The sequence below is a fragment of the Aythya fuligula genome, chromosome 7 (genome assembly GCF_009819795.1).
Source record: "Aythya fuligula isolate bAytFul2 chromosome 7, bAytFul2.pri, whole genome shotgun sequence".
NCBI classification, from domain to species: domain Eukaryota; kingdom Metazoa; phylum Chordata; class Aves; order Anseriformes; family Anatidae; genus Aythya; species Aythya fuligula.
Genome location: NC_045565.1, coordinates 19701724 through 19726339, shown reverse-complemented (window position 1 = coordinate 19726339; position 24616 = coordinate 19701724). Strand labels below are relative to the sequence as shown.

General features: G+C 46.2%; 1 protein-coding gene across 1 annotated transcript; it reads left to right on the top strand.

The window, feature by feature from the left end:
- Positions 1-6726: 6726 nt before the first annotated feature.
- Positions 6727-24250, top strand: CXCL12 (C-X-C motif chemokine ligand 12). Its single transcript, XM_032191062.1, has 5 exons — positions 6727-6808; positions 10949-11066; positions 14440-14526; positions 18193-18290; positions 20369-24250. The coding sequence occupies exons 1-5, from the start codon at positions 6748-6750 to the stop codon at positions 20398-20400; spliced, it is 396 nt and encodes a 131-aa protein (XP_032046953.1). The 5' UTR covers positions 6727-6747; the 3' UTR covers positions 20401-24250.
- Positions 24251-24616: the final 366 nt, after the last annotated feature.

Genomic DNA, 24616 nt, shown 5'->3' with positions numbered 1-24616 from the left:
AAGATAATGAAATGACACTGACAGTTATGATTTGGTTGTGTGAGTAAAAGAGGAAATAGAAAGCATCTCCAGAGACAGATTTTGTAAGGTAGTAAATGAGTGTAAGCAGAATTTATACACTCCAGGAGGGAGGAGTGAAAAATAGAGACATTGGGAAAAAAAAAAAAAAAAAAAAAAAAAAAAAAAAAGAGGTACAGTCTGTGGGACTATAGAAAGGACTCCCAAGGGAAGAAATAGAAGCTGTATCTATAAAAACTTTTAAGAACAGATTGAACACAATGCCAATAAATATTCTAGCAGAAACAACCCTGCGCCGAGACAAGTTGGTTAGATGGCTTTACTGTACTTCTCTAGGTCTTGTAACCGAGAGACTCTTTGATGTTATTTGTGGATGGTTGAAGTTTTATAAGCACCTGGGGATCCATTAGGATGAAAGATCTGTAGAAGCACCAACCGGTCCCATTCCCTCTGTGTTCCAGGATGTATGGTGATAATCTCTTGAACCCAGATTCTGAAGTAGTGAGGAAGAATAGCTGCAGCCACAAGACCAGACCTACTCAAAAGGGGAGGAACGAGGAGCTGATATTTCTAATATACTGGAAGAGAGTCAGGTCAGGGGTTTGTACTTCAAGGACTTATTTCTGACCAACTATTTCCCTCCAAGTGAAGAAAAGGTTTAGGAGATGGCTTTGAAAACCTGGGTTTACACTGTCTGCTGTTGGTTATGAGATCCGGTAAGGCTCGGAGCAAAGCGCACATCCAGTGAGTGATCAAACGATCAGGATTTGACACATCACAGCCACACCCTGGTTAGCTCTGGTCCTGCATGACACATGTCCTTGTCCTGTGAATGACACATATGTTAAGTGATGTTAATGAATGTTTATTACAAACTAAACATGTTTACCATCTGGCAACTCTAGACGACGAGTGTCAGAACAGTTCCAGCAAGTGAGAGGTTTCCATCACCACAAACAAGCCACTTGCTGGACCTCACTTCAGTGCAGGAGTAATTCAGCTGCCTGTAGCCCAGAGAACAACTCTGTAAATGCAGTATGGATTTAGTTACAATATCTGCCTCCTCAGCCCTCCCTGTACCTGCTGCCTGAGCACTACGCCCAGCTGCTGGCACACAGCGTGCCTTCCTTCCCCTTCCCCAGACAAAGCCTCCTACCTGATTTATTTTTTTTTCCCTCACTTTTATCTTACCTACTAATCTGGGCTTTTATGTGATATAATTCCATGGTTACTCTTTTCTCGGATGGCTATTATTCAGTTTTAATAGCTGATAATATTTTTTAAAACACCACTAAAATAATGGACTTCTTAAATGATAAGAACGCATTTAAAAGGAAAAAAAAAAAAAGATTAATTTTTCGACATTTCCTGAATATTAATCGAAAGAAAAAAAAAATCAAAAACAAAAGCGAAATAGAACGAAAGTTTGAGTCTGTCTCCAGATGCTGCCAGGCTTTGTATGATGGGTTTTCAAGCAGTGCCTGGTGTCCAGTCGCTAGAGGGCACCAAAATACACCTAAACCGCCGGCCCCCGCCTCCCCGCGCCGCTGCGGCAGCTCCGGGCGGGTGCCCTGGGGATGCAGGTGGGTGATGGACCTCGGCTTTCTTGGCCCTGGGGTTGCACTCACGTTAGGACTTTAAATGGGATCAGGTATGTGCCCTTGGAGTGGACGTCCTGAAGCTATATCCCTACTTACTTTGCATCGCAGAGTTGTCTCTGTGTCTTCAGTGTGAACTGCTTTGCGTTGGGATGAAACAAAATTGGGAAAGCTGCTGCAGAAGGGCACGTCCTATAGTCACTGAGCAGGCCTTCAGTCTGGGACCAGACTACAACTATGCTGAAATAAACCATTGAAATGGGCTGGAGTGACTGCTTTGCTCTCTAAGTCTGTTCTTACTACACCACACAAGTTGCTAATGTAGACAAAGTCGTGAGGCCCCTAGACCTTGCTGAGGGAGAAGGCAGCTGGAAAGTTTGTTTCAGAGCCTGAAAATCCCTGTGGTGTATAGATATTTGGGTTATGGCTTTTTGTTCATGCCTATCTTAAATTAAAAACAAACTTTAAAAGTCCCAAGAGACAGACGACTTGTATTTGTGCAGTCAAGGGAAATCCTAAACGAAATGAGATGGGTGCCATAGGACCTCTGACCATTTTGACCTGGCAGTTGGGCTTAGATCTTTTCCCTTCAGACACAAGTCTGTTCTGTTGTGATGCTTTGGTCTTCTCTGCACCAGTTTCCCATGGAGAGAGCATAAAGGCAGCACTGAGCTTGGCCCTGGCCAAGCATCCCAGGTGCCTCTTCTTGCTGGGAACAGCGAACCTTTATTGCTGAGGTCTAGGTTCCTCGAAGTGGCCTGCAAGCTCAGTGAACCTGAAAACTCCAAGCGAAACCCAAGCAAAGCCACACAGTTTTAGGCACTCTTGGAACCAAATCCCCTCCGCAGCGTCGGGGAGAGGCAGAGCACGCCAAACTTGGCTCTGCTCTACCCCAAGCTTTCAGGAAACTCCTCATAGTGAGGCCAAGAACGATGTTTGTAACAAAACCTAAAACCAAGCAAAATTTATCACGTTTTGAGTTTCTTCATGAAAGGTTAGACCATCTTGGGATGTGCTCTGCTGGGATGAGAGGAGGGATGAATTTTGCCCTTAAGGGCCAATTTCACATGCACTGGAATCACATGCAAAGCTCCCAGGGAAGCAACTTTAAACCTTTTAAACTGTTAGAAAAGCAGCTACCACAGTTCTCTGTCACTCTAGTTAACCATCTATAAACAGTTATTCACTTGACCTCTATTTGATCTCTCCCTCTGCCCTCCAAGGAATCTTTTGGGGCCAACACGTGTTATGGATCTCTCTGCATACATGAATATTTGAGGCTGTTCTACTGCAATGAGAGCAGACCTCTTGCGATTCTGTTTGAAAATTGGTGATCTGGGGAGATTATTTTTTTTTTCCTTCTGCAGGGCAGACAGATCCAACAAATCACTTCTTGTAGTTCATGCTACTTTGCTGCAAATACTTAATACTAAAAGCTCTGTTCACATTTGTAAAAGAGGAGGCTGGAACCTTGACAGGACAATAGGGAGGGAAATAATCTTTATTTTAAGCACTTCAAACAAGAAGGTCAAAGACAGGAGTCAGGAAAGATCTTCAAGCTACTCCAGAGTTGTCCTCTTATGGCTGCTGCTTGAGTGCTCAGCAATACTGGAAAGCTTTCAAGCTTTCACCTGGTTACTAGTGCAGACAAAAAATATCACCCATGTAGGAAAGTTGCAAAAACAAGGCTTATTTAAAAAAACAAAAGAAAACAAAACTCTTAAGCAAACAAGAACGACAGTAAGCAGTAAGACGGAGGTAAATGTAAAGATACATAGTGAGTAACTAAAGAAAGAAGAGCTTTGTGTGGATGCTTTTTTATTATTATTGCTTGAAAGTATGATAACACAAGGAATTTCAGTGTTAGATTGAGTTAGAAAAGAATATAAACACACAGAAATATCAGAACGCTGAAATTCTCCAAAAACTCTCAGCTCTGCACTCTAAGGATGCCATGCAATAGTTAAACAATTTCGATGTTAACATTTTAGCTTCTTTCATTTCTTTTCTGTCACAGCTTCGTAGCATGTGGAAATAAGCAGTTTAAGCATTCTTTAAAAAATCGTGCCTTGAAAAGAATCTGCATCAAAGATACTAATCTGTGCTAGTTGTTATCGTCAGGGCTCTTGCATGATGTTACAGCAAAGCAGAGATAAGGTTGATTTGGTATCTTAATTGTGCAGTCCCACAGCCTAATACATAGAGATTTCTAAATGTAAATTACCTTAACTCTAGATCACTGAATTTCCTGGGATTTACATGCTTGATTTGTAATGTATTTTATTCTCAATTGCTGAGATGCACAGTGAATCTTAACTCCATTTAAACAGAAATCCTTCATGAAAACTGTGGCCATCCAAAAAATGATACGTTTAGTTACAGATAATAAGCCCAGGAAATATTATGGGAGATCACAGTCAAATAGCATTAGTGAGAACAAGATGAAATCAGGGATACTATTTTCCTAACTCAAGGACACTTAGCTTAATCCTTAACTCACAAAAACAAAACAAAACAAAACAAAAAAACTTAATAATACTGAGTGGTGTTGTACTGGCCAGAAATGGCTTACTGTAGATATAATCTGTGGGGATCTAAAGCAAGCTCAGACGATAATGATTTCAGTGCTGAGTTATGCCAGTCTAAAATTCTAAGCAGCAGAAATGTTATCATCTTCCCGTTTAAGAAGAAATGTAATTTGATGCAAATAGGCTAAAAATTTGTAATATGGTATTATTAGAAAAGGCTCTTAAGCTGCATTGAAATCACCAGCAGGTCTATTTTTAAGATTTCTGAATTCATCCTTTCTTTGTTAGTGTTCAGATAAGAGATTAAAGTTAGTGGCCGCCAGGAAGCTCTGGCTGCCGTTGGTTTGGGAGTGGGGTGGGATTCGGCTCACCGAGGGCTCAGGCTGCCTGTTCTGAGCCTTCAGAAGAGCATGAGGTACTTCTGTGGGGGTTAACATGAAGTTAAAATGAACTTTTTGTGGGATTTAACCCTTACCAAGTCACTCAACTTTCTTTTCAGTGTATAAATCGTTTAGATTTCCCTGAGATCATAGTTTTAGATTGGGGGGCAAATGACAAGACCCTCATTGAGTTTCTTTTTTCACTTTTTGATTTGTTTTGCTTTGTGTTTGTTGCTTTCCTGCTGCTTAAATCTTAAACACAGAATCGTTGTGCTGTAGGTAACGATTTGTTCTCAGTGGAAAAAGTATCGCAGCTTGCACAAATCTCTCGTTGTTCGGGTGAGCTCAGTTCTTTTATGAAGATTTTTTCTTCATCCTAGCAGCAGGACTGCATCAGCAAAGCAATGCAGGCAGCGCTGGGTGCGGGTCAGCTACCCCAGCTTGCCCCTGCAGCCCCTCTGGGGGAGCTGTTTGAAGCTGACCGTGTGTGGAGGTGTAGGGGACCCCTGTATCTGCATGCTGCAGCTCTGAAGGGCACCAGGCACCTCCTAGGGTCCCAGCAGTTTTCTGCTTCGGCTGCAGCACATGTGTGTGTTCGGGGGAGCAGGGGGAAGGGGGAACACTACTCAGATGTAACTCTGAGCTCACTCTGTGTCCATCCAGCCCCTTCGATGAGATCCTGGGGCTGTGTGTTTTCGCCGTGCCGGTAGCAGCTGCAGCAGACACTCGTTTATGGCATGGTGGACGTCCCCGTGTGCCAGGCGGAGCGCTGGCGGGACAGCAGTGCTCCTAGCAGTGTTTGCGCTGGGATTAAGCCTGCACTTCTCCCATCCCTGCAGAATGTCACAACTGTCAGAGCACCCGCAGCGAGCACCAGTGGCAATTATTGGCCCCTTCAGTGCTTCGGGTTCCTACGCTACTGTGCTGTCTCGCCTAGGGAGAGGGGGAGAGCAAGGATCAGCCTGAGAAAATTCAGGGCTCCTTGGCAAACAGAGCCAAGGAAATACAAATAGCTAGGTTTAGGGGAGCTGGGTGTGAGAATTGCCTTTCAGCTTGTGTCCCGGTGGAGGAAACCAGCCCGGTGTCAGTGCAGGCGTTTCCCTCGGGCCAATGCCTCCAGCCTGCTGTGCTGTGGCAGAGAGAGCTTTACCCGGGGTAAAATCTGGCTGTGCTGCTGGCTTTGGTGCCTTCGTGGACCTGTCCTTTGAACACCTCTAGGCCAGGATTAGCTTTACCCAGTGGTCCCCTCCCCATCCCAACCTTTCTGAGGGCGCCTGTTTTAAATGCAGCTGAGGGGTCCCAGCTCAACCAAAGCCTCGATGTTTATTTGAAGTATTGAATGCCAACAAACAGGGCCCCATGGTCTCGGACTGCAGGCAGCGAGGACATGCTTAGGTCAATTACACTTGACAATGCTGCGATAGCTCAGGGGAAGCGCACCCTTGGGACCTCGGGGCTCTCGATGCTCTGGGGGTTTTCAGCCGAGGTGCCAGGGAGCCCAGCAGCATCTGCAACACAAAGGGGGCGAAATGGGGCAGCAGATGGAGAACTGGGACCAGCTAATACGGTGAAAAGGTGGTATTTAGAGCTAAGCATGCAGAAGCAAAACTGAAAGCTTCCTTCTCTTTGCCCCCCCCCCCCCCCAAAAAAAAAAAAAAAAAAATCCCCGAGAAAAACTTCTTCGAGGATACTTCATATGAGGCGCTGGATGTGATGTCCGGGGCGCCGGTGTAAGCCTAGATTCTCGCCCACGGGAGCGAAGGGGGATTTTTCTCCTCCGGCTGCGGAGGCCGAGCCGTGGCAGGATGCGTCCCCGGGGGAGCCTGGCGGCTCGGGGCCGGGACCTGCGGGGTCGGGACGCCCGGAGCCGGCCGAGGCTGGGGTTTTGGAGCAGCAGTTTTCTGCCCCGGCCCGGGCTGGCTGCAGTGCCCGAGATCCCAGCCCCATCGGCCGGGATGGGGTGGGGGGGAGCGGGGAAGGCTCTTTGCTTCCCGGGGAGGGGGGAGACCGCGGTGCTGGCGGAGCGAGAAAGCCCTCGCTCTTTTTTTGGTCCCTTTCCAAGCATTTTTTAACAGAGGAAGGATGTAATAACATGCCACGGGCAATAAATCATAGGCTGGCTACTCCCCCTGCTCCCCTCCCCCGGCCCCTCTATAGAGGCAGGGGAGGAGGGGACTCGCTCAGAGCGCGGCCGCCGCCGGGACGAGCAGCATAGCGCCCAGCATGGAGCTCCGCGCCCTCGCCCTGCTCGCCTTCGCCCTGGCCCTCGTCTCCCTCTCGGAGGGTAAGTGGGATGCCGCCGGGACCCCCCTGCCCGCCGGAAAGCCCCAGGCAGAGCAGGAGGGCGAGGGTATGCGGGGGGTGCTGGAGCTGAGAGCCTCCGACAGCGCTCGCTCCGCAGGGAGGCGTTTGGGCTGCAAAATGTGCGCCTTGATTTCCACTAAAGAGAGCGAAAAAAAAAAAAAGTTGCAAGAAATGAGAACCAGGCGGCCGGTCCCGTGCCTCGTCTGTTCCCGTTCCCTCGATCGGGGCAGGGCTGAGCAGCAGCGGGCGCTCGGAGGGCATCCCCTGCTCGCTCCCGCAGCCCCGCGGGGAGGTTTTGGGGGGCTCTGAGAACGAGGAGCAAAAAGGGGACCCCGAACTGCACCGGGACTATACGGGCAGCACACCGACGAGCGCCACAGGGCACTGCCACCGCGGCCGCCTGTCCCCGCTGGGTCCCCGGACCGGGCGGGGGCTTCTGAGCCGCGGGTCCCCTTCCCGCAGCCTCCGAGGGTCTCTCGGCCTCGGAAACTCCGGTCCTCCCTTGGTACAGGTGTGCCACGTTTGTCCCCTCTTCGGCACCGAGCGTCCCCAGCAGCCGCCGGTCCCGTCGCGTTGGCCCGTTCCGGGGACCGAAACTTGGGTGTTCTCCCCCCCCGGGGCGGGGAAGGGTCCCCTCCCACTGCCCCTTTGTTTAGCCGGAGCGAAATAATTGCTCCCGATGATCCCAATAGCTCGGTGCCGAAGGCGGGGGCAGGCCGTGTGGCCGGGGCGCTCCGCTGCGGTGTCTTCATGGCAGGGCAAGCGCTGGGGGCCCGGCTGCTCGGGCGAGGAACGGCTTAGAGCTGTCGGAGAAAAACTGGTGTAAGGGGACTGACACCACAGGCTTGTGGTGCTAACAGCTTTTTGCCTGTTTCTTTGCACATCAAGTAGTGCTCTCAACCCTGATCCAGATGCAGGGCTGTCTTGTCCTGGAGGGCAGGTGAGCTCCAAGTTCTCGGCCGTCCTGGTAAAGCTGGTTTTGCCTATCCCCATCTTATACCCCAGGGAACTGGAGCAGTTATGGACTTAAAAAGTTGTCAGTCCTCTCCTGATACCACCAAATGTAGTCTTGGATGAACAGGAGTAAAATGATGTTTGCATCATTTCAAATGGTTTGTCTTCTCGTGCCCAGCCTGCTTTCCTGGTCAGAGCTTCCCTCGCTCTGACCGGCCAGCCTTGATAAGCGTCCATCCTGCGGGGCAGATTTCAGTGAGCACATTGGGTTAGAGAGAATTTGTCAGCAGGGGTGGGTGTTCAGAGCCAGCAAAACTCAGCTCTGGGTCAGAAAACAGTCAAACTATTAAAAACATAAGTCCTGCTAGTCAAGAGCCAAAAAAGTTGCTTTCTTTTTCTTTTTGTCTAAGGATGTGTGGCTGCAGGAGTGACAGTGAGGTGTCTGAATAGCGTCTAGCTCTTCTGTCACCCGTTTCAACCAAATGTGCTAGACAGATAAAGTTCCCAAAAGCTTTATGCACAATCAGTTTCATGAAAGCTAAGCTGGTGTTTTCATGTAACAGTACAATTAACAGACCATACGAGAGAGTAGCCTCACCTTGTGCTCAGTGTTCATTAGACATCGGGGAACCCATGGAGCATCCACTCCTGCAGTACAAGCCCATAGAGTTACTGGCTTAGTCAGCTTTACTACATGTGGAACAATTTGTTTCAAATTTTGAAATGTGATAAAGAAATATGCGCTTGTCAGCCACGGGGCAGGACCAGCAGTGTCCTGTCTGCTTCTTGCTGTAGGGGTTCCCGTGTCGGGGAGCACTGTGTGTGCTGGGTTTCCCTGGCAGGAGGTTTGCTGTGAGCTCGGTGAGCCACAGCCACACTCCGAGAGCCGGGCAGGGGCAGGGGATGTCGGTTCCCTGGGAATGGTGCTGAGAACTGCCCCGGTGCTTGTGCTGCCATCCCTGCTGATCCATGCCTCTTGCTGGTCAGCGAGCAAGGAACATAGAAATGCCAAAGGGATTCTTGTGCTGGCATGGGAACTGTCACTGCGCCTTGCATTGGGTGACAGAGCACCCAGTGCTGGGCACCCCCTCTGCCTCGCGGTGCTGGATGCCTTTTCCTGGGCAGGAAACAGCTTCGGGATTTAGAGACATGTTGGTCATGGTTAAGCTTTCTCTCCTGATTTCAAGTGAGTGGGATGGGATCGAAAGTCGCTCTCCTGGTCTCAGAGAAGATGGGATTGCATTCGCAAGTCACAGATCTGAATGCTGTTTAGGGTAAAGCTTAAACTCACTTTGTCAGTATGAGCCTGCAGAGGTGCTTCCTCTTCAGTTGTGCTGAGAGTTGCTATATGACTGCATGCAGTTTCAGCCTCCCTTTCCTATATAAGTGCACTTATGCATAGCTCTCAGGCACAGATAAGCAGTGAGAAATCCTAGTGCGCTTTTCCCTCCCTTCCTCACTAGCACTAGTCCGTATAGCACATGTTTGGGGGCTCACCCTGCAGCCCTCCTGCTCCCTTCACATGACAGATGGGAGCTCCTTCTCCCATTTATTCACTCATAAATTATATCGTTATTTGGACTGATGTATTGCCATGAAACTGGTGGAAAATGTCCTCCAATTTTGTTAACTTCTAGTCCTGATTCAGGTGTGAATCTGGAAGAACCCCACTGATGAATTTCTCTGTGTTTGCCTGTCTGTCAATGGGATCAAACCCTGGCTCTTCTCTCATTAGAAGTGCTCAGGAGAAAAAAAGGATTTTCCTTCCTGAGGACAGGGTAATGTCACCAGGTTGTCTGTGGTTATGTGTGCTAGGGACAGGTGTTAGTAAATATGCAATATGTGCAGATCAGCTGCACTTTGAAAAGCTGTGTCATTTCTCACCTTCCTAGAAGAGAGCTTAGGGATTCCAGGCCTTTTCCTGCTCTTTAGCTCTTCATCTAACTTTAAGGGAGCAGGGCTTGGATGCTGCTAGTGCTCCCGTGTGGCTACATACACAGGATGGCAGATTGCTGTGTGGGATCTAAAGCCCTGTCAGATACAGATCTGACCATCAACACCATGAGCCAGGCCTCGTGGCTTAGGACCTTCTCTATGAATTCACTTCTTCCCAGAGGCTGAAAATGTTAGGCAGCTCCTTCTAGACTCCCAGGCAAAGGTGCTGTGTTTGTGTTGTATTGCGCATGGGGCTTCGAAGCTTCCACACAGAGCAAGGACTTCATTTACGTGCACTTGGTTGCCAGTGATTAAGTCCTTCCATGGAGAAATCATCTAGCAGGGCTGCATCATCAGATGCTGTGTTGAAAGCCAGGCAGCTTTCCTCAGTTCTGCATGTATATATATTGCTGACTTTTAGCCCAGGGGATAAACTTAATTCTGAGCCTCGTGATGCTGCTGATGAGACTCTCCTCCAGCCCGGTGGTCCCTGATGAGTGCCCGGGGAACTCAGCGCCAGATAGCTGTCTCCTAGAGTTGCTGTTACTTTGCCATGGGCTGGAGGAAGTTCAAAAGACCCCAAATCTCTCCTGCAAAACCACTGTGATCTCACGTCTCCTGCTCGCATCTCCTTGTGCGAGCATCTCCGAAAGTAAGGGTTGGCTGCGGTGGGGAAAGGTCAGCCACCGGGCCCTGGGAAAGGCTGAAGGACTCGGGGCTTTTCTGTAGCAAGTCCCTCCTGAAAGCCTGCACCTGAGCTGAGCTGGTTTGATCTGATCTCTTTGGAATTCATTGCTTTCTTCTGGCTACCTTCTAATTTGGCCTCGGGTCAAAATCATTTGGCAAGAACAACACTGAGGACAAGTGCCCCCTCTTTTGGCCTTTATCTTGTCTAATTACCAGGAGCATCCCCGCACAATGGAGGGGCTCCTTATTCTAATCTCTTCTTCTTTTCTTATCTCCATTTTCTCTCCCTCTTCTTTTGTCTTCCAAAATCCCACGCACCAGGATTAAAAGGCTGGGTAGTGGGGTGAAAGAATTGAGCTGTGAGCTGTGGACAAATGCTCTTCCAAAGCTACAGCTTTTCTACTTTTTTTTTTTTTTTTTTTTTCTTTTCCACCTGCATATTTGGGAGGCAAGAGAGGACTTTGTCGTGCCTGGTCTGTGTGTCTGTGCTGCTGCCCCGGAGCAGGAGGCAGTAACATGTCTTTTCTCTCCCTGTGTCCCACAGAGAAACCCGTCAGCCTGACTTACCGATGTCCCTGTCGATTCTACGAGAGCAACGTGGCCAGAGCCAACATTAAGCACCTCAAAATCCTCTCCACCCCCAACTGCTCACTTCAGATTGTGTAAGTCTCTCACTCTTTCCAGCTGGGTGCAAATCTAGGGGGTCAAAAGGGAGAATCACAGAGCTGGTTCCTGCTCTGCTTGCTGGTCAGCTCTTCCCCTTGCTGCAGTTAGGTCAGTGTCTCATGCCATGATTCCCAGCTCACCTCTTTACCCTGTACACTGCTTAACCCCCCAACCTGTCCCCAGAACCCAGCTCTGGATGTGTCTAGTGGTGTTCCATCTCTGAGCTCCCTGTGATCTCATGTTTCTCCCACAGGTATGTGAGTAGGAACATCAGGCAGGAAGTCCCTTGCCTTGTACATACAGCTTCACACCTTAACTGAAAAATTTTTACAGTGATCTGAGTCTGGTCACACTTAGCAGGCAGTGTCTGGCTCCAGTACGTCACAGATCACAGCAGGAGAGAAAAGGTGCATTCCCAATGGAAAATCACCTCTCCGTTTTTGCTAAAAAGAAACACTGGTTTTCAGAAAAATGGGGTTGTTGATTTTTATTTTCTGTGTGTGATTTTAAGGGGGTAATTTGAGTTCATTTTTTCATGGGTGACTCCCTCCTTCAGAGGGACAAAAATCAGCATTCATCTTTTCATTGCAAGGGAGCATTACTACCATCAACTTCTACTGACCTTGGAAGGGGGGTCTCAGTGACTGCACTGGGTTTCTGTGCAGTGCTCCCAGCACTGGCTCTGTATGGATTCACGTTGAGCTGTTCCAGTTGTAACTTAAATGCTGTAAAAATCCATTCTTTGTCATCCAAAACATTTCTGCATTAAGAAAACTGATGTGGTATTTTTCAGGAATATACAGATGTATTTAAGGGCATGCATCAATTCATGAACAATTTGTTATTCATATGATTTATTTTTTTTTAAACCACTCTTGTGTAGATCATCTACATTTTCATGTGTGGTTCTGCCTTAGGACTTGGTGGAGGACAGTGAGAAAAAATGTAAAACCCAGCTGAGAAATAATTTCCATTCAGAAAAATGGCAAAACCAGCTGTGACTAAGTCTGATCTATACCTATAAACAATTTTGGAGGCAAGCATCCAAAAGGCAAATAGTGTATGGATTTGTGTTCTGGGACTGTCAGTCGGTGTCATAAGGGTCCCAATGCTAAGGCTTTGTAGAAGATCTGGAATTTTCTCGAGTAGATTCAAGAAAACAGCAGGCACTTAATATTGGATACAGTATATAGTTCTTCTCTTAATTAATGTGGGATCATAGTCATTAGAGAATGGTTAAGAGCATGAAATACAGAAACACAGTGTGTGTTCTTGCCCCATTCCTGATCCAAGTGTGTCTGTTTGGAACAGGATCCAGTAGCACACAGAATACATGAACCTACAGGTCACCATCTTTCTGTTACTTACAGATGTGAGGTACTTAAACCAAAAACTTCCCTCCAAATGCTCCTGAAAGTCTGAGTTTTGCTAAAAGAGGAGTTGAAATGGAATCAAAACTAATTTATCATTTTGATGCTTGAAATGGTTTCTCAGCTCAACCGCACTCTGAATTCATTAGATACATGTTACACAGTGAAAGTCTGAGTGACTTAAAAGCTGTTTGCAAGAGTAGAGAATGTCACTGAATTCATACAGATTTTTACGGAAAGAGCTCAGGCTTTTTCAATCAAGTACATTTCCCTTTATATTTGAGGGAAATTGTACCTGAACAAAAAGCGTAAGAGCAGGCCTTTGTCTCCAGTTCCACCGGGAGTCATCTCCCCAGATCCAGAACTCTCCTTTGTGGATGTCTGCTTCTACGAAGCCCATCCCAATTTCCCTGCTTTTTCAACACATGGAAATAGGCATTTTTAGCATGCACTTAATTGCATCCTAAAGAATACACCAAAGCCCATTCAGACGAACACTCCTTACACATGCCACAGCCATGCAAGCAGCAGGGGCTGCCAGACTCTGAAATAAATGTCTAAAAAATCAGTGTCTTAATCCTTGATGAGGGGAGTTCCATCTCCTGTGGCGGGAGGGTGGTTACGTGTGCTTTTGGTTCTGTACTCCATACGGCCAGCTTAGTACTTGCCCAGCACTGCTAACATCAGCAAATCCATTCTCACTGTTGGTATCACTTCACTGGAAATTCTCCAGCTTGGCACTACTGTAAGGGAAATATGAATTAGGCCCATTCATCACTTTATTGGCACGGGGCTTGCAGGACTGGATCTTCAATGTGTTTATGTTACAACTGTGTTGTTGCATAACTTCAGACCAAGGAGCCTTTTTGACCTCTTCTTACTCCACATTTTTATATTCTGCAGACTTCGCTTTATGAAGTCGGGAACATTTTGGCCTCGATTCAACAAAATGCTTAAGCAAGAACTGAACTTACTCCTGTGGGCATTTCCATGAAATTGCTGTTCTTGGCACTTTTACATGGCAAGGCTGTTTAAGGGGAGGCTTCTGAGCAGCTGGGGCAGAGGCAGGGCCTTCTGAGGAAAGCGAGGGGTCACCGCACTCTTCAGAGGCCCTGGAGGGTCAGACCTCCTCGTATGGGTGGCAAGCTGTTCATACTGCTCCTGTATGAAAAATGCAGGTAGCCCAAATCCCAGGTCATCACAGGGAATTTTCTTCTGACAGGTGTCCCCTTTTCTGCGACTTCTTAGCAGATTCAAATTAGCTAAAGTATGGCTGGGAAGGAGCAGCTCAGACATGCAGGAGAAGCCCCTCAAGAAATTTCTGCTTTTTTTTTTTTTTTTTTTTTTCCAGTGCTGACTGAATATATAAGGGAAAATTTGTCTCTGGTACTATGGTGGAACACGGTTATCTTCCTGCATGTAGCCTGATAGCCTTGTATAGAGCCTTGTAGCCTTTGAGTAGCCTTAGAGTAAAACAAAAAGTGAAGGAGTGACCAGACCCTTTCAGGACACTCAGGAGAAATGGTTTGGTGTCCATCTTCAAAACATGCAAACATTTACTTTGTGGTTGAATCTGAAAGATGTTCTTAATTAACTCCTTGCAGAAATGACCTGTATTTACCACACTAATCTTTTCAAATGAAATTTAGTTGTTCCCAGCACTGAACATGTAGCAGCCTAGATAGGAATTAGAAAACTTAGATTCAAGTTCTGCATGTCATCTCCTCAGCATGCACCCCAGCACAGGAATCAGCACTGGGGATGACAAACCCTACCAGTGCTCTGAACTGTATTTAGAGTAGGTTCCTTGAGGGTGGCAGGGGTCTCCCAGCCTCTTCAGGAGTCATCTGAGAGCAGCACTGACACCCAGGGAAGTTGGACACAGCTCTACTGTGTGTAATAGGGTTGCAAACCTGTGTGCAGAATAAGGTGTGTGTGGGGGGGTGTGGGCTGAGGGGTGCCACACACGAGACTCACCCTGACTTTTCTCCTTTGGCAGTGCAAGGCTCAAGAGCAACAGCAAGCAAGTGTGCATTGATCCCAAGCTAAAGTGGATCCAGGAATATCTGGAGAAAGCTTTAAACAAGTAAGGCAAGAGACAAATGGACTTAACAGCTAACACATCCTGAGTTATTCAAGGGTAGAACATTAAGGGCTGGCTTTAACCATGCGGACAAAGTACTCGTGGAATCAGATATTGTTTTGAAGATGGGTTTGGAGTTGACCTAGTCTGTATTAAAACAACAGCTTCTAGTATATCCTAAATGTTAAACTAAGAGTTTTGCCGGGATTTGAGGCAAAATCCATCCTAAAGATTCTGTGCTGAGGTCCCCAACTCATCCTTTTTTAAAAAGAGCCGTTCTCCCAAGGAAAATGCTTCCTTTACACCTCCTCTTCCCCAAGCAAAACTACAATTACTTCAAAATCTGTATTGTTCCAATTTCTTTGGAGCCCCTTCTCCATGTTACACTGGGGGTCTGCTTGCACAGGCGGATGAAGCTGAGTGAAGCTTGGCAATAAAAATTGTTTCTCTGCTGGCCATTGTGGAGTGCTAATAATCTCGGCCAAGGCAAGATGTGCTGCCATGAGTAAGGCTCTCCCACAAAGCCAGCCATGCTTGGCGAATTCATACTCTTTTCCTCCAACTTTATTCCCCTTGCGAGTGGCTGGTCATGGCTATCCTGAGGAGGACCCAGCCTATCTCAGTCAAATTTTATGGTGAGCAAGAGCAGCACATAGAGCATTTCTGTGCTGAATTGCAGGGGAGTGCTTCAGCTTTGCTGGAGTAGAAGATGAGAAGAAGCAATGGGCCCCAGGGCCCCAGGCTGCAGTTGGTCCTGCAGTGGCAGTTTGGCCAGCAAGCCCACCTGTGCACTCAGAGTCCCTCCCACCATTGCCACCACATTGCCACCCCTCAGTAACCTGCTGTAACCGTGCTGAACCTTGTCCCCGCTGCCTCTGTAGGGTAAAGGCAGGGTTGGAATCAAGTCATTTGCAAACGCAGTGAGTTCTTGGAGAAAGGTGGGGAAGGGTATGGCCCCAGGGCAGGTGTGAGGCCGTACAGGTAGCTGAACGCCCTCCACTGTCTGCTATGCACACACATCCTCTAAGAGAGGAGTAAAGGAAGAAAAAGTCTTTCTTACCCTGTGGTTTTACAATAACCAAGGGGAAAAATGGTACCAAAGGCAGAGACATTCTTCTATCTGGCCCTTTTGGGATCAAGAGTGAGGAGGAGGAGGGAGGAAAGCCAGCTACCAACTGACTGTGATTCCAGCCCTGCCAGCTCTCCCCATCTCATCTGATGCTCAGTGCCTTCTTTGCTGCCAGCATTTGGCCCTCTCATCCTTCGGGCAAATTCTCTGCAGAGGTAATCCATGTTAATACTGGCAGGATGGCTTTGGATATGGGCACAGCTGAATCTAAGAGCAGGATGTGGCCCATGCTGACTATTCCAGGGGCTTGGGCTACTTTTTTCCCCATCCTTGGAAAATCCTCAAGTCCCTGCCTAAGTTTCTGTTTGCTGTCAGCCCCAATGAAGCCTTTGGTGCCATTCATAAGACTTGAAACTTAGGAGGCAGTTAAGAAATTTGCAGGGTTGGCTAAATGTGATTATAAGCTCACATCCTGCCTGCCAGCCATGGGGAACAACACAGCTGGAGCACCTTCTGCTCTCACTTCCACTGGTGAAGATCTGGGGCCAGCTCTACTGAAACCAGTGAGCCTACACCTGATCTCCAACCAGTTTCTGGTTTTTGGTTAACCTAACTTTCATCCAGAAGCAACTCTGCTATTTCTGTGGATTTCATCCTGATTTACATTGATTAACAGAAAAGAATTTGGTCCCAATTCTATTAAATAAGATCACAGCATACATCTCCATCACCTAATCCCAGTAATCATGGCATTATTTTCATTTTCCAACTATTAATGCTAGCATCAGTGGCATTTTCATGCTCCATAGACAGTCAGGGCTCTGTCTGTAGCATTTTCACGAGGCATGTTTTTGATATATTTTAGTGCACAGCTTTGACTTCTTCAACAAAATGTATTTGGAATATATTTATAGCGCATCAAGCAATTCATATATTTGAATTGGAGCCATATGAATGTTGGTAGTTTAAAACACCGATATCCTTCTAAACTACTAACAGCTTGTAAAATAAATCTATATAGATCTATAAATGTTAATGTAGCTATCAGTTTCAATCAGCCATATATTATATTTTTTCACTTGTACTGAAATTGTATGAAATGTGACATTACCCTATATGCACTAGCAATAAAATGGCTAATTGTTTCATGTTATGAAAACCCAATTGTACATGGGAATTTATTTTTCTGGAATAAAATCAATACGTTTTGTAGAAAGGGCTCTTGTAATTGCTTAAGTAAAATCCAAACTGTCAAGACATCTTAATCAATACCAGTGCTTCCACTTGAGAGTATATTCTGTGTTATAATTTGCAGCTAAAGGCAATCAAAAGGTCATAGAGCATAGTAGTCTAATATAGGTGATTATGAAAGTAGATATGGTTTTTAATAGGGAATTATTTTGCTCATTAATCCTGCTTAGCCTTTATTATTGCTTGATATTCATCACATCTCCATGTAATATATGTACTTATGAGACATCAGTAAAATACATTCAAGCTGTCAGGAGTCCAAACTCCTTAACTGGCTTTAAAAATCATTGTGCAACTGCTGTGGCCAACATCATCCAACACTCATCCATTTTATAGACAAGGGGCAAATCAGTCCTTTCTTGAATCAGCTAGCAAATCCTTTACCACTTCGAGGCAATCCCAGTCCTCATTTACAGTCCCACCTTGACTGTCTTTCCCTTTTCCCTTCATGCAAGGATTTGCAAAATCAGGCCCTTGTGGAGTTCACAGAGCCCAAAATAAGCAGAGATCAGAGAATGATCCTGGCTTGTCCATTGTCACGTTGACATAGTCCCAGCTTAAAACTTCCCCTCAGCCCAAGATGTTGGAGTCCATTAAGCTCAGTTGTTACTTCTGGCACAGACAAGAGAGTTGATGGATCTGGAGAAAATAACAAAGCCAAATAGGAAAAGCTTTTCCTCCAAGCCCTTTGGGAGAAAGGAAAGGAAACTCCTGACTTCCAGGGGCTGGTTATGAGGAAAGCTAAGCCCTGTTGCTGCCTTCCTCCGTAGCACTTGTAAACCCAAGTGTGGCAGCTCTTCCTCGTTTCTAATCTCATTACTAAATAAGGGCCGGAGTGCAAGACACCAAAACAACAGCCTCCTGGTACTTCCACCAAGCATGTGCTGGGTGGCTGCCCTGCACAGTGGGGTACAGTGTAGGCTAATGTTTCCACAGCCTCATTTTAAGGCGCTGACTGCCCATAAATCCCATAGAAAAACAACCGGCTCTTGTGGATATTGGTGGAAATGGTGGGTGGGAAGCCAGAAATCCAGCCCCCTCCAATCTCGTTGTACCTCATTGGGTGCCATGTTGATAGAGAGGCTCCTGGCTAACAAGTTCTGGCAGGCATCTGGGGAGGTGTCAGTGTTTTGGGGAAAAACTTCTGGCCCCAGGACTTGCAAATGGCCTGTCACCAGGGCACGTCCATTTGCCTTGTGTTCCTCTGAGGCAGAGAGCATGTGGAGGGGGATGTTATCTTCATTTTCACCCTGCCAGCAAGATGTGAAGGGGACATAGAATAAATGTGAATAAGGCCTTTGTATATGGATAATTTACGGCAGTCTCTTTGTATTTTTCTTTTAATTTAGACCACGTCATCGCACTCATAAAAAAAAGCAACAGAAGAAACGGGGCCCACTCTGCCCTTCCCGTGCAACACCACTAAAGTCTCCAGGGAGAAAGAATGGTAGGAGGCATTAGTTTCTGAGCTGGGATACCCCAGGTTCACATCCCTGCTCTTCCACAGACCATCCTATATGATACTGGGCGAATACATTAGCCTGTCCAGGCCTCCATTTTCCCCCATGTTTGTTGAAGATAACAACTCTACCTTCCCTGCAAAGGGGTATTATATAGATAAAGCTCTTAGAGCAGGGGAAAAGTTCAGCCACAGTGGCGGTGGGGGTGAATGGGACAGAATTTTTGAACCCTGGTGTAAAGCTGTAGTGTGGCTGTGTTGATGTCAGTTTTGTCACACCAAGGGGGAGTTTGGCTAAGTTATTTCATTTCAAAGTGGCCATGCTTTAATGGCACTGCATATTTCAGTTTTCTGAACACGAGGAATGCAACAAAATATTTGGCTGTTTCTCACTAGGTTGCAATCATACGTAGAGTAGGACACTGATTCCTGTCCAATCTGTATGCCTGATTTCCTCCACAGGGAGACCAGGGCAAGGAGGGGACTGGGCAAAAACATTTGGGATAATGCATTTTACCCATATCGAACTTCCCAGAGGGATCTGTGCAATATCCCCATGGTTTCTAATGTCAGCAGTCTCTGGGCAAGAGCTGCCTCATTCTTGCAGTCTCCTTTGTAGAGATGCTGCCTAAAGCCTGGCCATCCCATTTTACAGATGGGAGAACTGATACCCAAAGAGGCCAAAAGAGCCCTGAAGCAAAGCCAAAGTCAAAAGTATAGTAAAGGTTGGGATGCCCTCTGTCTTTTAAGCTGTTCTTATTCCTCCACTACTAAAGTGACAGAGTTAAACTATAAATAACAGCTGTGAATTTGGCACTGGTGTTTTTCAATGACAAATGCAGCATTGGGCAGTGACAGCATGAAACATTGCATCAGTGGTGAGTTAACACCAATCTCAGAGATTGGTGTTACCTACACCAACCCTCTGGGTGTCCCAAGTTGTTTTGTCCCATCAGGATAGTGTGTCCTGCCTTTCTGCACCAAAAGAGTTAGGGCTACCAGTGTGGGATACTGGAAAGAATATTTTCAAAAGGAAAATCTTTCTTATGGTTTAGTCACCCTCTTTATGCCTAGATGAATTTTCTGAGGCTACCTTCACCAAGAGTAGCCACAACCATTGCTGGCTGTGTTCACACAGTCTTACTTGCCCAGCAGGCATTGAAAGGGATCTTTGTGTAGCTCCTGTAGGCGAGGCAAGACATCAAGACATCAGGGTTTTTGAATACCTGGTGTTTACCCTCTGACACTCATAGCTCAGCTTTAGTAACCTTGTCTGGATGGTAAAAGATCAATCAGTTGGAGCAGGAATAGGGGTCACTTCAGACAAAAGCTGGAGGCCACCAGCACAGCCTGGCTCCTTGTTCTGAGTGAACCCAGTCCACATCCACACCCACAAAATGCTTGCACTGTGCTGTGATCCCTAACCCACCACTCTTCCTGGGTACCATGCTCACACTGGTCTGAGGCCTCCGCTCTCCATCCTCCCCATCACGGGAGCTGAACAAGAGCAGAGTGTGGGCTGTTCTCTGTGTTCCTCCACCCACACAGACACCTGGCACCTTTGCAGACCCCTGTGGAGCACAAGAGATGCAGTCCAGGTTCTCCAGCAGAGCTGTGGGGTGGGGAAGGAGAGGAGGCACTCCCAGTGCCACTCGCTCCGTTACAGGGACCTCTCACAGATGATTAATCCGTCCTTTTCCTGCCTTTTTTTTTTTTTTTTTTTCTAAGTGTCTTTGCCCACCGATAATTCTCTGCTCTGGCTTTCAAGTCCAGGATAAGCTTCCTAGCCAGCCTTCCTCTTATATTAGCTCTGAACACCTTACTAACTGTGACGAGCACAACCTGCCCAAAATAACTCCCGTGGCTGGGTTTGCCCTTCTGGGCCCCAGCAGCTCCTTGTGGAGAACTTTTCCCAAACTGTTTGGTGCATACTGGTTGGAGGGACTGCAAAAGAAATGCCTTTGGGTTAGTCCAGATGCAAATTTGCTGTTTGACTAGGCCTGATATCAAAGCTTTTGCAACTGAAATAGACCTTAATAGTGTTTCACTCTGTTCTTCATCAACAGGAGGTTCAAGATGTAAGAGGCAAGCATTGTAAGCCGTCTACAGGAGTTCTTACTGTAGGACCCAGAGAACAGATAACCAGTATTAGGGAATGAATACATTTCACTGTTATCATGCAGCACAAAAGCAACGCTTCATGCATTTCCAAAGGTGTTTTTATTTTATTATTTTTTTTTTTTTCACAAATTGGCTTGCTTTCACAGTGCTATTTTTATATAGTAAGATGTATTTGATTTCGAGAAAAATATGTTTTTATACAGTTGGTTGATTACCTAGCACTGAGGGCAAATATGAATTTAAACTAACCCTATGTTATTATATAATATTTTATTTCCTTTGCTATGTAGAGGTCCTGCTTTATTTAACTTTCTTTGGTTCATGCAAGTCTCCTGGAGATTTAAACCTAGAAGGACATGAACTGTACAGTGCAATGTTGTTGTGTAAGTAGTGGAAGAGTTCCTTTCCCCCAGAAGTCATTGAGGCCAAGAACATAGGAAGGCTAAAAAGCATCAGATAGCAATGCAAGTGGGCAGCATTATTAGGGGTGGTGATTATAGGTATTTTGGCTGGAGGATTGAATTCAAGGCTGCAGGGCTAAGCCATTCTCTGAAGACCATAGACCTTGGTGGCAATTATGAGCAGCCGGGGCAAAGCACATCTGGTACTGCACAGTGCTAGTACTCGGTTTGTAGTAGCTGAGCGTGTTAGGAGCCACAACACTGATCTGATGTCACTTGGCATTTCCTATGTTCCTGTGTTTCCGATGACAAATTTTAGCACAAAAAAAAGGAATGAGTTATTAAAGATCTAACAGCTGGATCATGTTGCAAACTGCTGGAGGAGTCAAAGATGCTGCCATGCACCAGGTGTCTGTTCCCACCTGTCCACAGAAGGTGATTTCAGATCGGCTGGCTTTGTGCTGAAGTAGATGGAGGAGCTTTCGTGTGACCCTTCACCAACAGCCTCAGATACTGAACAGTCAGTCACACCTGCCTGAAGGCAGTAACATTTTTGATTGCTCTGTGTAGATCTCAGAGAGGTTGTCTGCCATGTCTTTGGAGGAAAGAGATAACTGGGGCAAGAGAGAAAATACTGAGTGTCTGCCCAGTTTGGGTGCTTCTTGGGTGTGGAGATGAAGGCTAACAATCACTGTTCACTGGTGGTCATGCTTCTGCTTGCTGGTGAATGGCACAGCCTCTGGGATTTTCTTTGCAAAGTACACCTGGGAACAAATACCACTTCTTGCACCAGTTCCCTCTCTCAGCCAGAAATTTATTTCTCCTGATTCCCACCTGTGTGAGGAAGTACCTTTGCTATATAGTATATGGCAAAAGACACCTAAAGTACCATGATAACCACATTGTGTTGCACACAGAGATCTGGGGGGAAGCACATCTGTGCAGCACAATACTTGTGTTTGTATGTATCTGTGTCTGTATTGTAAACAAAAAATGTTGTAACTTGTATGTTTTTTTGGAGGGTTGCTTCAAACAGGATCTTCCCTCTTACCTACAGCCTGTGTCAGGAACACTGAAAGGGGTGTTTCATTAGACACTCCTTTCTGTGGCAGGCATCTTTAATGCCAAAGAGGCACTTTGGCTACCCGGGGACTACCTTATTTCCATGTGGATTCAGGTAAAAATCTTGTAAGTACTTTCCTCTCTGCAAAAGGGTGCTATTAGAGAGAGTGCTTCAGCTGGGACCACACCACCGCATTTACTTTGAAGTAGAAATCAACTGCTGTGCCTAAAATGTGTGTGTGCGACTTTGACATTCCTTCTATTGTTACCATCACCACACTGGTGCTTTAAATGTTTTTGTCTCCAGTTTGGAAGGTCTGGCACCACTGCACTTGGTGAGCTGCTGATTTCTATGTGAGTAGGGTCAGCACCTCAGTTGTCAAGATAAAGGCAGGAAGAAGTTCTGTGAGAAAACCAGAGTTTCTTGTATCTTCCCTGGGCTGTGCTGTATATCCTAGGGTCCACTGCTGTCCCTGCACATGTATCTGCAACAGCTAGTGGTTTGCCAAGAGAACAGGACTGACTTTGGGGAAAGTGGGCGAATCTTGATGCTGACACAGACATGAAGTGTGTCCTTCTCACCTAGGAAGGTGCATCCTTCACAAGCTCACATCCTTTGCTTCTAAGGGGCACACTGGCTGCCCAGTGACAGGCTGTGGCTCTACAGCCTTGCCAGTGCCCTGCTGCAGTCCCAGTTAACAGGGAATGAGGTCAATGCCAGCAGGGAAGGGCCCCTGGGTACAGGCCAAACTCACATTGCAGCCTGGGCAAACAAACTCCTCTTCTAGGGGCAAACCTGTGGTCATTTCAGGGGCAGACTGTGCTAAAGACAGGACATTTGCTCTTGAGTGGGGAGGAAGGGACCCCCTGCGATGCTACGGAACATTTACAGCCAGGTGACATCCTTCTGGGTGCCTGTGGGCTGTCTGTCCTCAGGCATTTATTGAGACTCTGTGAGCGGGGCCAATGACAATTCATTGCTCATGTAGCTAAGACCACTCAGGGCATGGGGCTGTTCCTGGGGCCAGCACTGTGTCCCTTGTTCAGCTGGAGCACAGCTCCACAGGGGTGAGTTCAGGCACAGAGCGAACGCAGGGGTGGTACAGACCTGGCCAAGAGTAACTGAAGACTTACATGAGAACCTCATCAAAACTTTTTCTTTCTTTAGTCCAAACTCCAACCCTGAGAGGGAAGCTTTGCTTTTTGCTTGGCATTACTTGCAAGAGAACCATTGTATCAGGAAGAGCAGCTGTGCCCTGCACACAAGGGACATTGATCACACAGCTGCATCACACTTCCTCACTGCCCTGTGCCCTATTATTCCTCCTGTGCACACCGCAGTCCCAGCAGGCTGAGAAGCTGCACTAACAGAGCCCCCCTCAGGGAGAGCACTAGGTTTTCCTTTCTGCCTCTAACTGTTGACCAAAGACCAAATCAGGGAAAGGAAGCATGTGGAGATGGGAGTGATGTAGGGACCACACGTGAAGGGAAGGAGGGAAAAGAGATAACACTGAACTGGTGCTGAAAAAGCAGCTTCCATAAATGTGAAACTGTCATGTCACGTGTGGTATATTTCAAAGTGCAGCTGTCAAATCCTAAGGTTGTTTTTTTTTTTTTTTTTTGTCCGTTTGTTTGTTTAAAGAAGAATAGTTGGTATTTATTGCTGTGCCATTTTTTTAATTATTTATACTAGCTTTATACTTGTATGTATGAATATTTTATCTGAATTCTGCCTGAGGAAGGATGAAGGATCACTTCTTGATGTGTTTTTAACTAATGTGGTGTTTGAGCAAATGTTCATTGGTCTTTTACAATGAAGGCTATATTCCAAGTAAAGTGTACATATTTTGTTGAAAATGCAGTTCCTACAGAAGTTTTTGTTGATATTTTCCCTTTGTCAGAAACAGAGGGTCCTTCTTTTCTCTGGCAATTTGTTTTGAGTGATATGATTTACAGTAATAAGGGGTGTCTGAGAACTTATTATCTAAAAATCTATTTTATTTTTTTAACCAACTTCCCACTGACACAAGTCTTGCCTGCAAACATGAAACTGGTGGCCAGAGAAAAATATTTATCATGAGGAAAGGGCTGCATGAACCTCCCATCTTCCACTCCTTAAGAGCTCAGTGTTGTCAGAATGTGGTGAATACTGTACTTTATATTTTTATTAAGTAAAAAAAAAAACAACTTCCCAAATAATGTGAAAAGGTTTTTGTATTTGTGTTCCTGTAAGGCAGCTTTTATGAAGGAGTTTTATTATGCTTCTGAAATTACTCCTTTCATAGAATATTTTGAAAATAAACACTTTTATATTGTTGTAATTTCTCCAGTAAATGTGTATGCACTTAACATTTTCTTAATAAAAAAGGCTATCTAAATGAGACGATTACTTGCTTTTCATGGTTTGTCATCACACATGAACAGCTAAACACTTCCCATCAGAAATCCATTTGGATGTAGCACAAGCATCCACTTTCAAGGACATTTCCAAGCAGCCTTTTGGGCTCTGACCCTTCAGGAAACCTAAGGCCTAAGGCAAAGCGCCCAGCGGATTGCAGGGAGCAGCAGCCTACCAGACTGGCGGTACCAGTGCTATCTTCAGAAGGAAAAGCTTAAACACTTCCTTCCTAGACAGATGCCTATGCTTTTTTTTTCCTTTTTTTTAACAACTTTTCTCCCACATTAAGCTGACTACAGTGGGTACAGTGGGAAATGGCTCATCATTTTTGC

Excerpts from the sequence above, each read along its gene's own strand:
- CXCL12 (XM_032191062.1), top strand. The coding sequence starts at position 6,748 with ATGGAGCTCCGCGCCCTCGCCCTGCTCGCCTTCGCCCTGGCCCTCGTC. Across the intron at positions 11,067-14,439 it reads AACTGCTCACTTCAGATTGT|TGCAAGGCTCAAGAGCAACA; the intron begins GTAAGTCTCTCA and ends CTCCTTTGGCAG. Across the intron at positions 18,291-20,368 it reads GTCTCCAGGGAGAAAGAATG|GAGGTTCAAGATGTAAGAGG; the intron begins GTAGGAGGCATT and ends CTTCATCAACAG.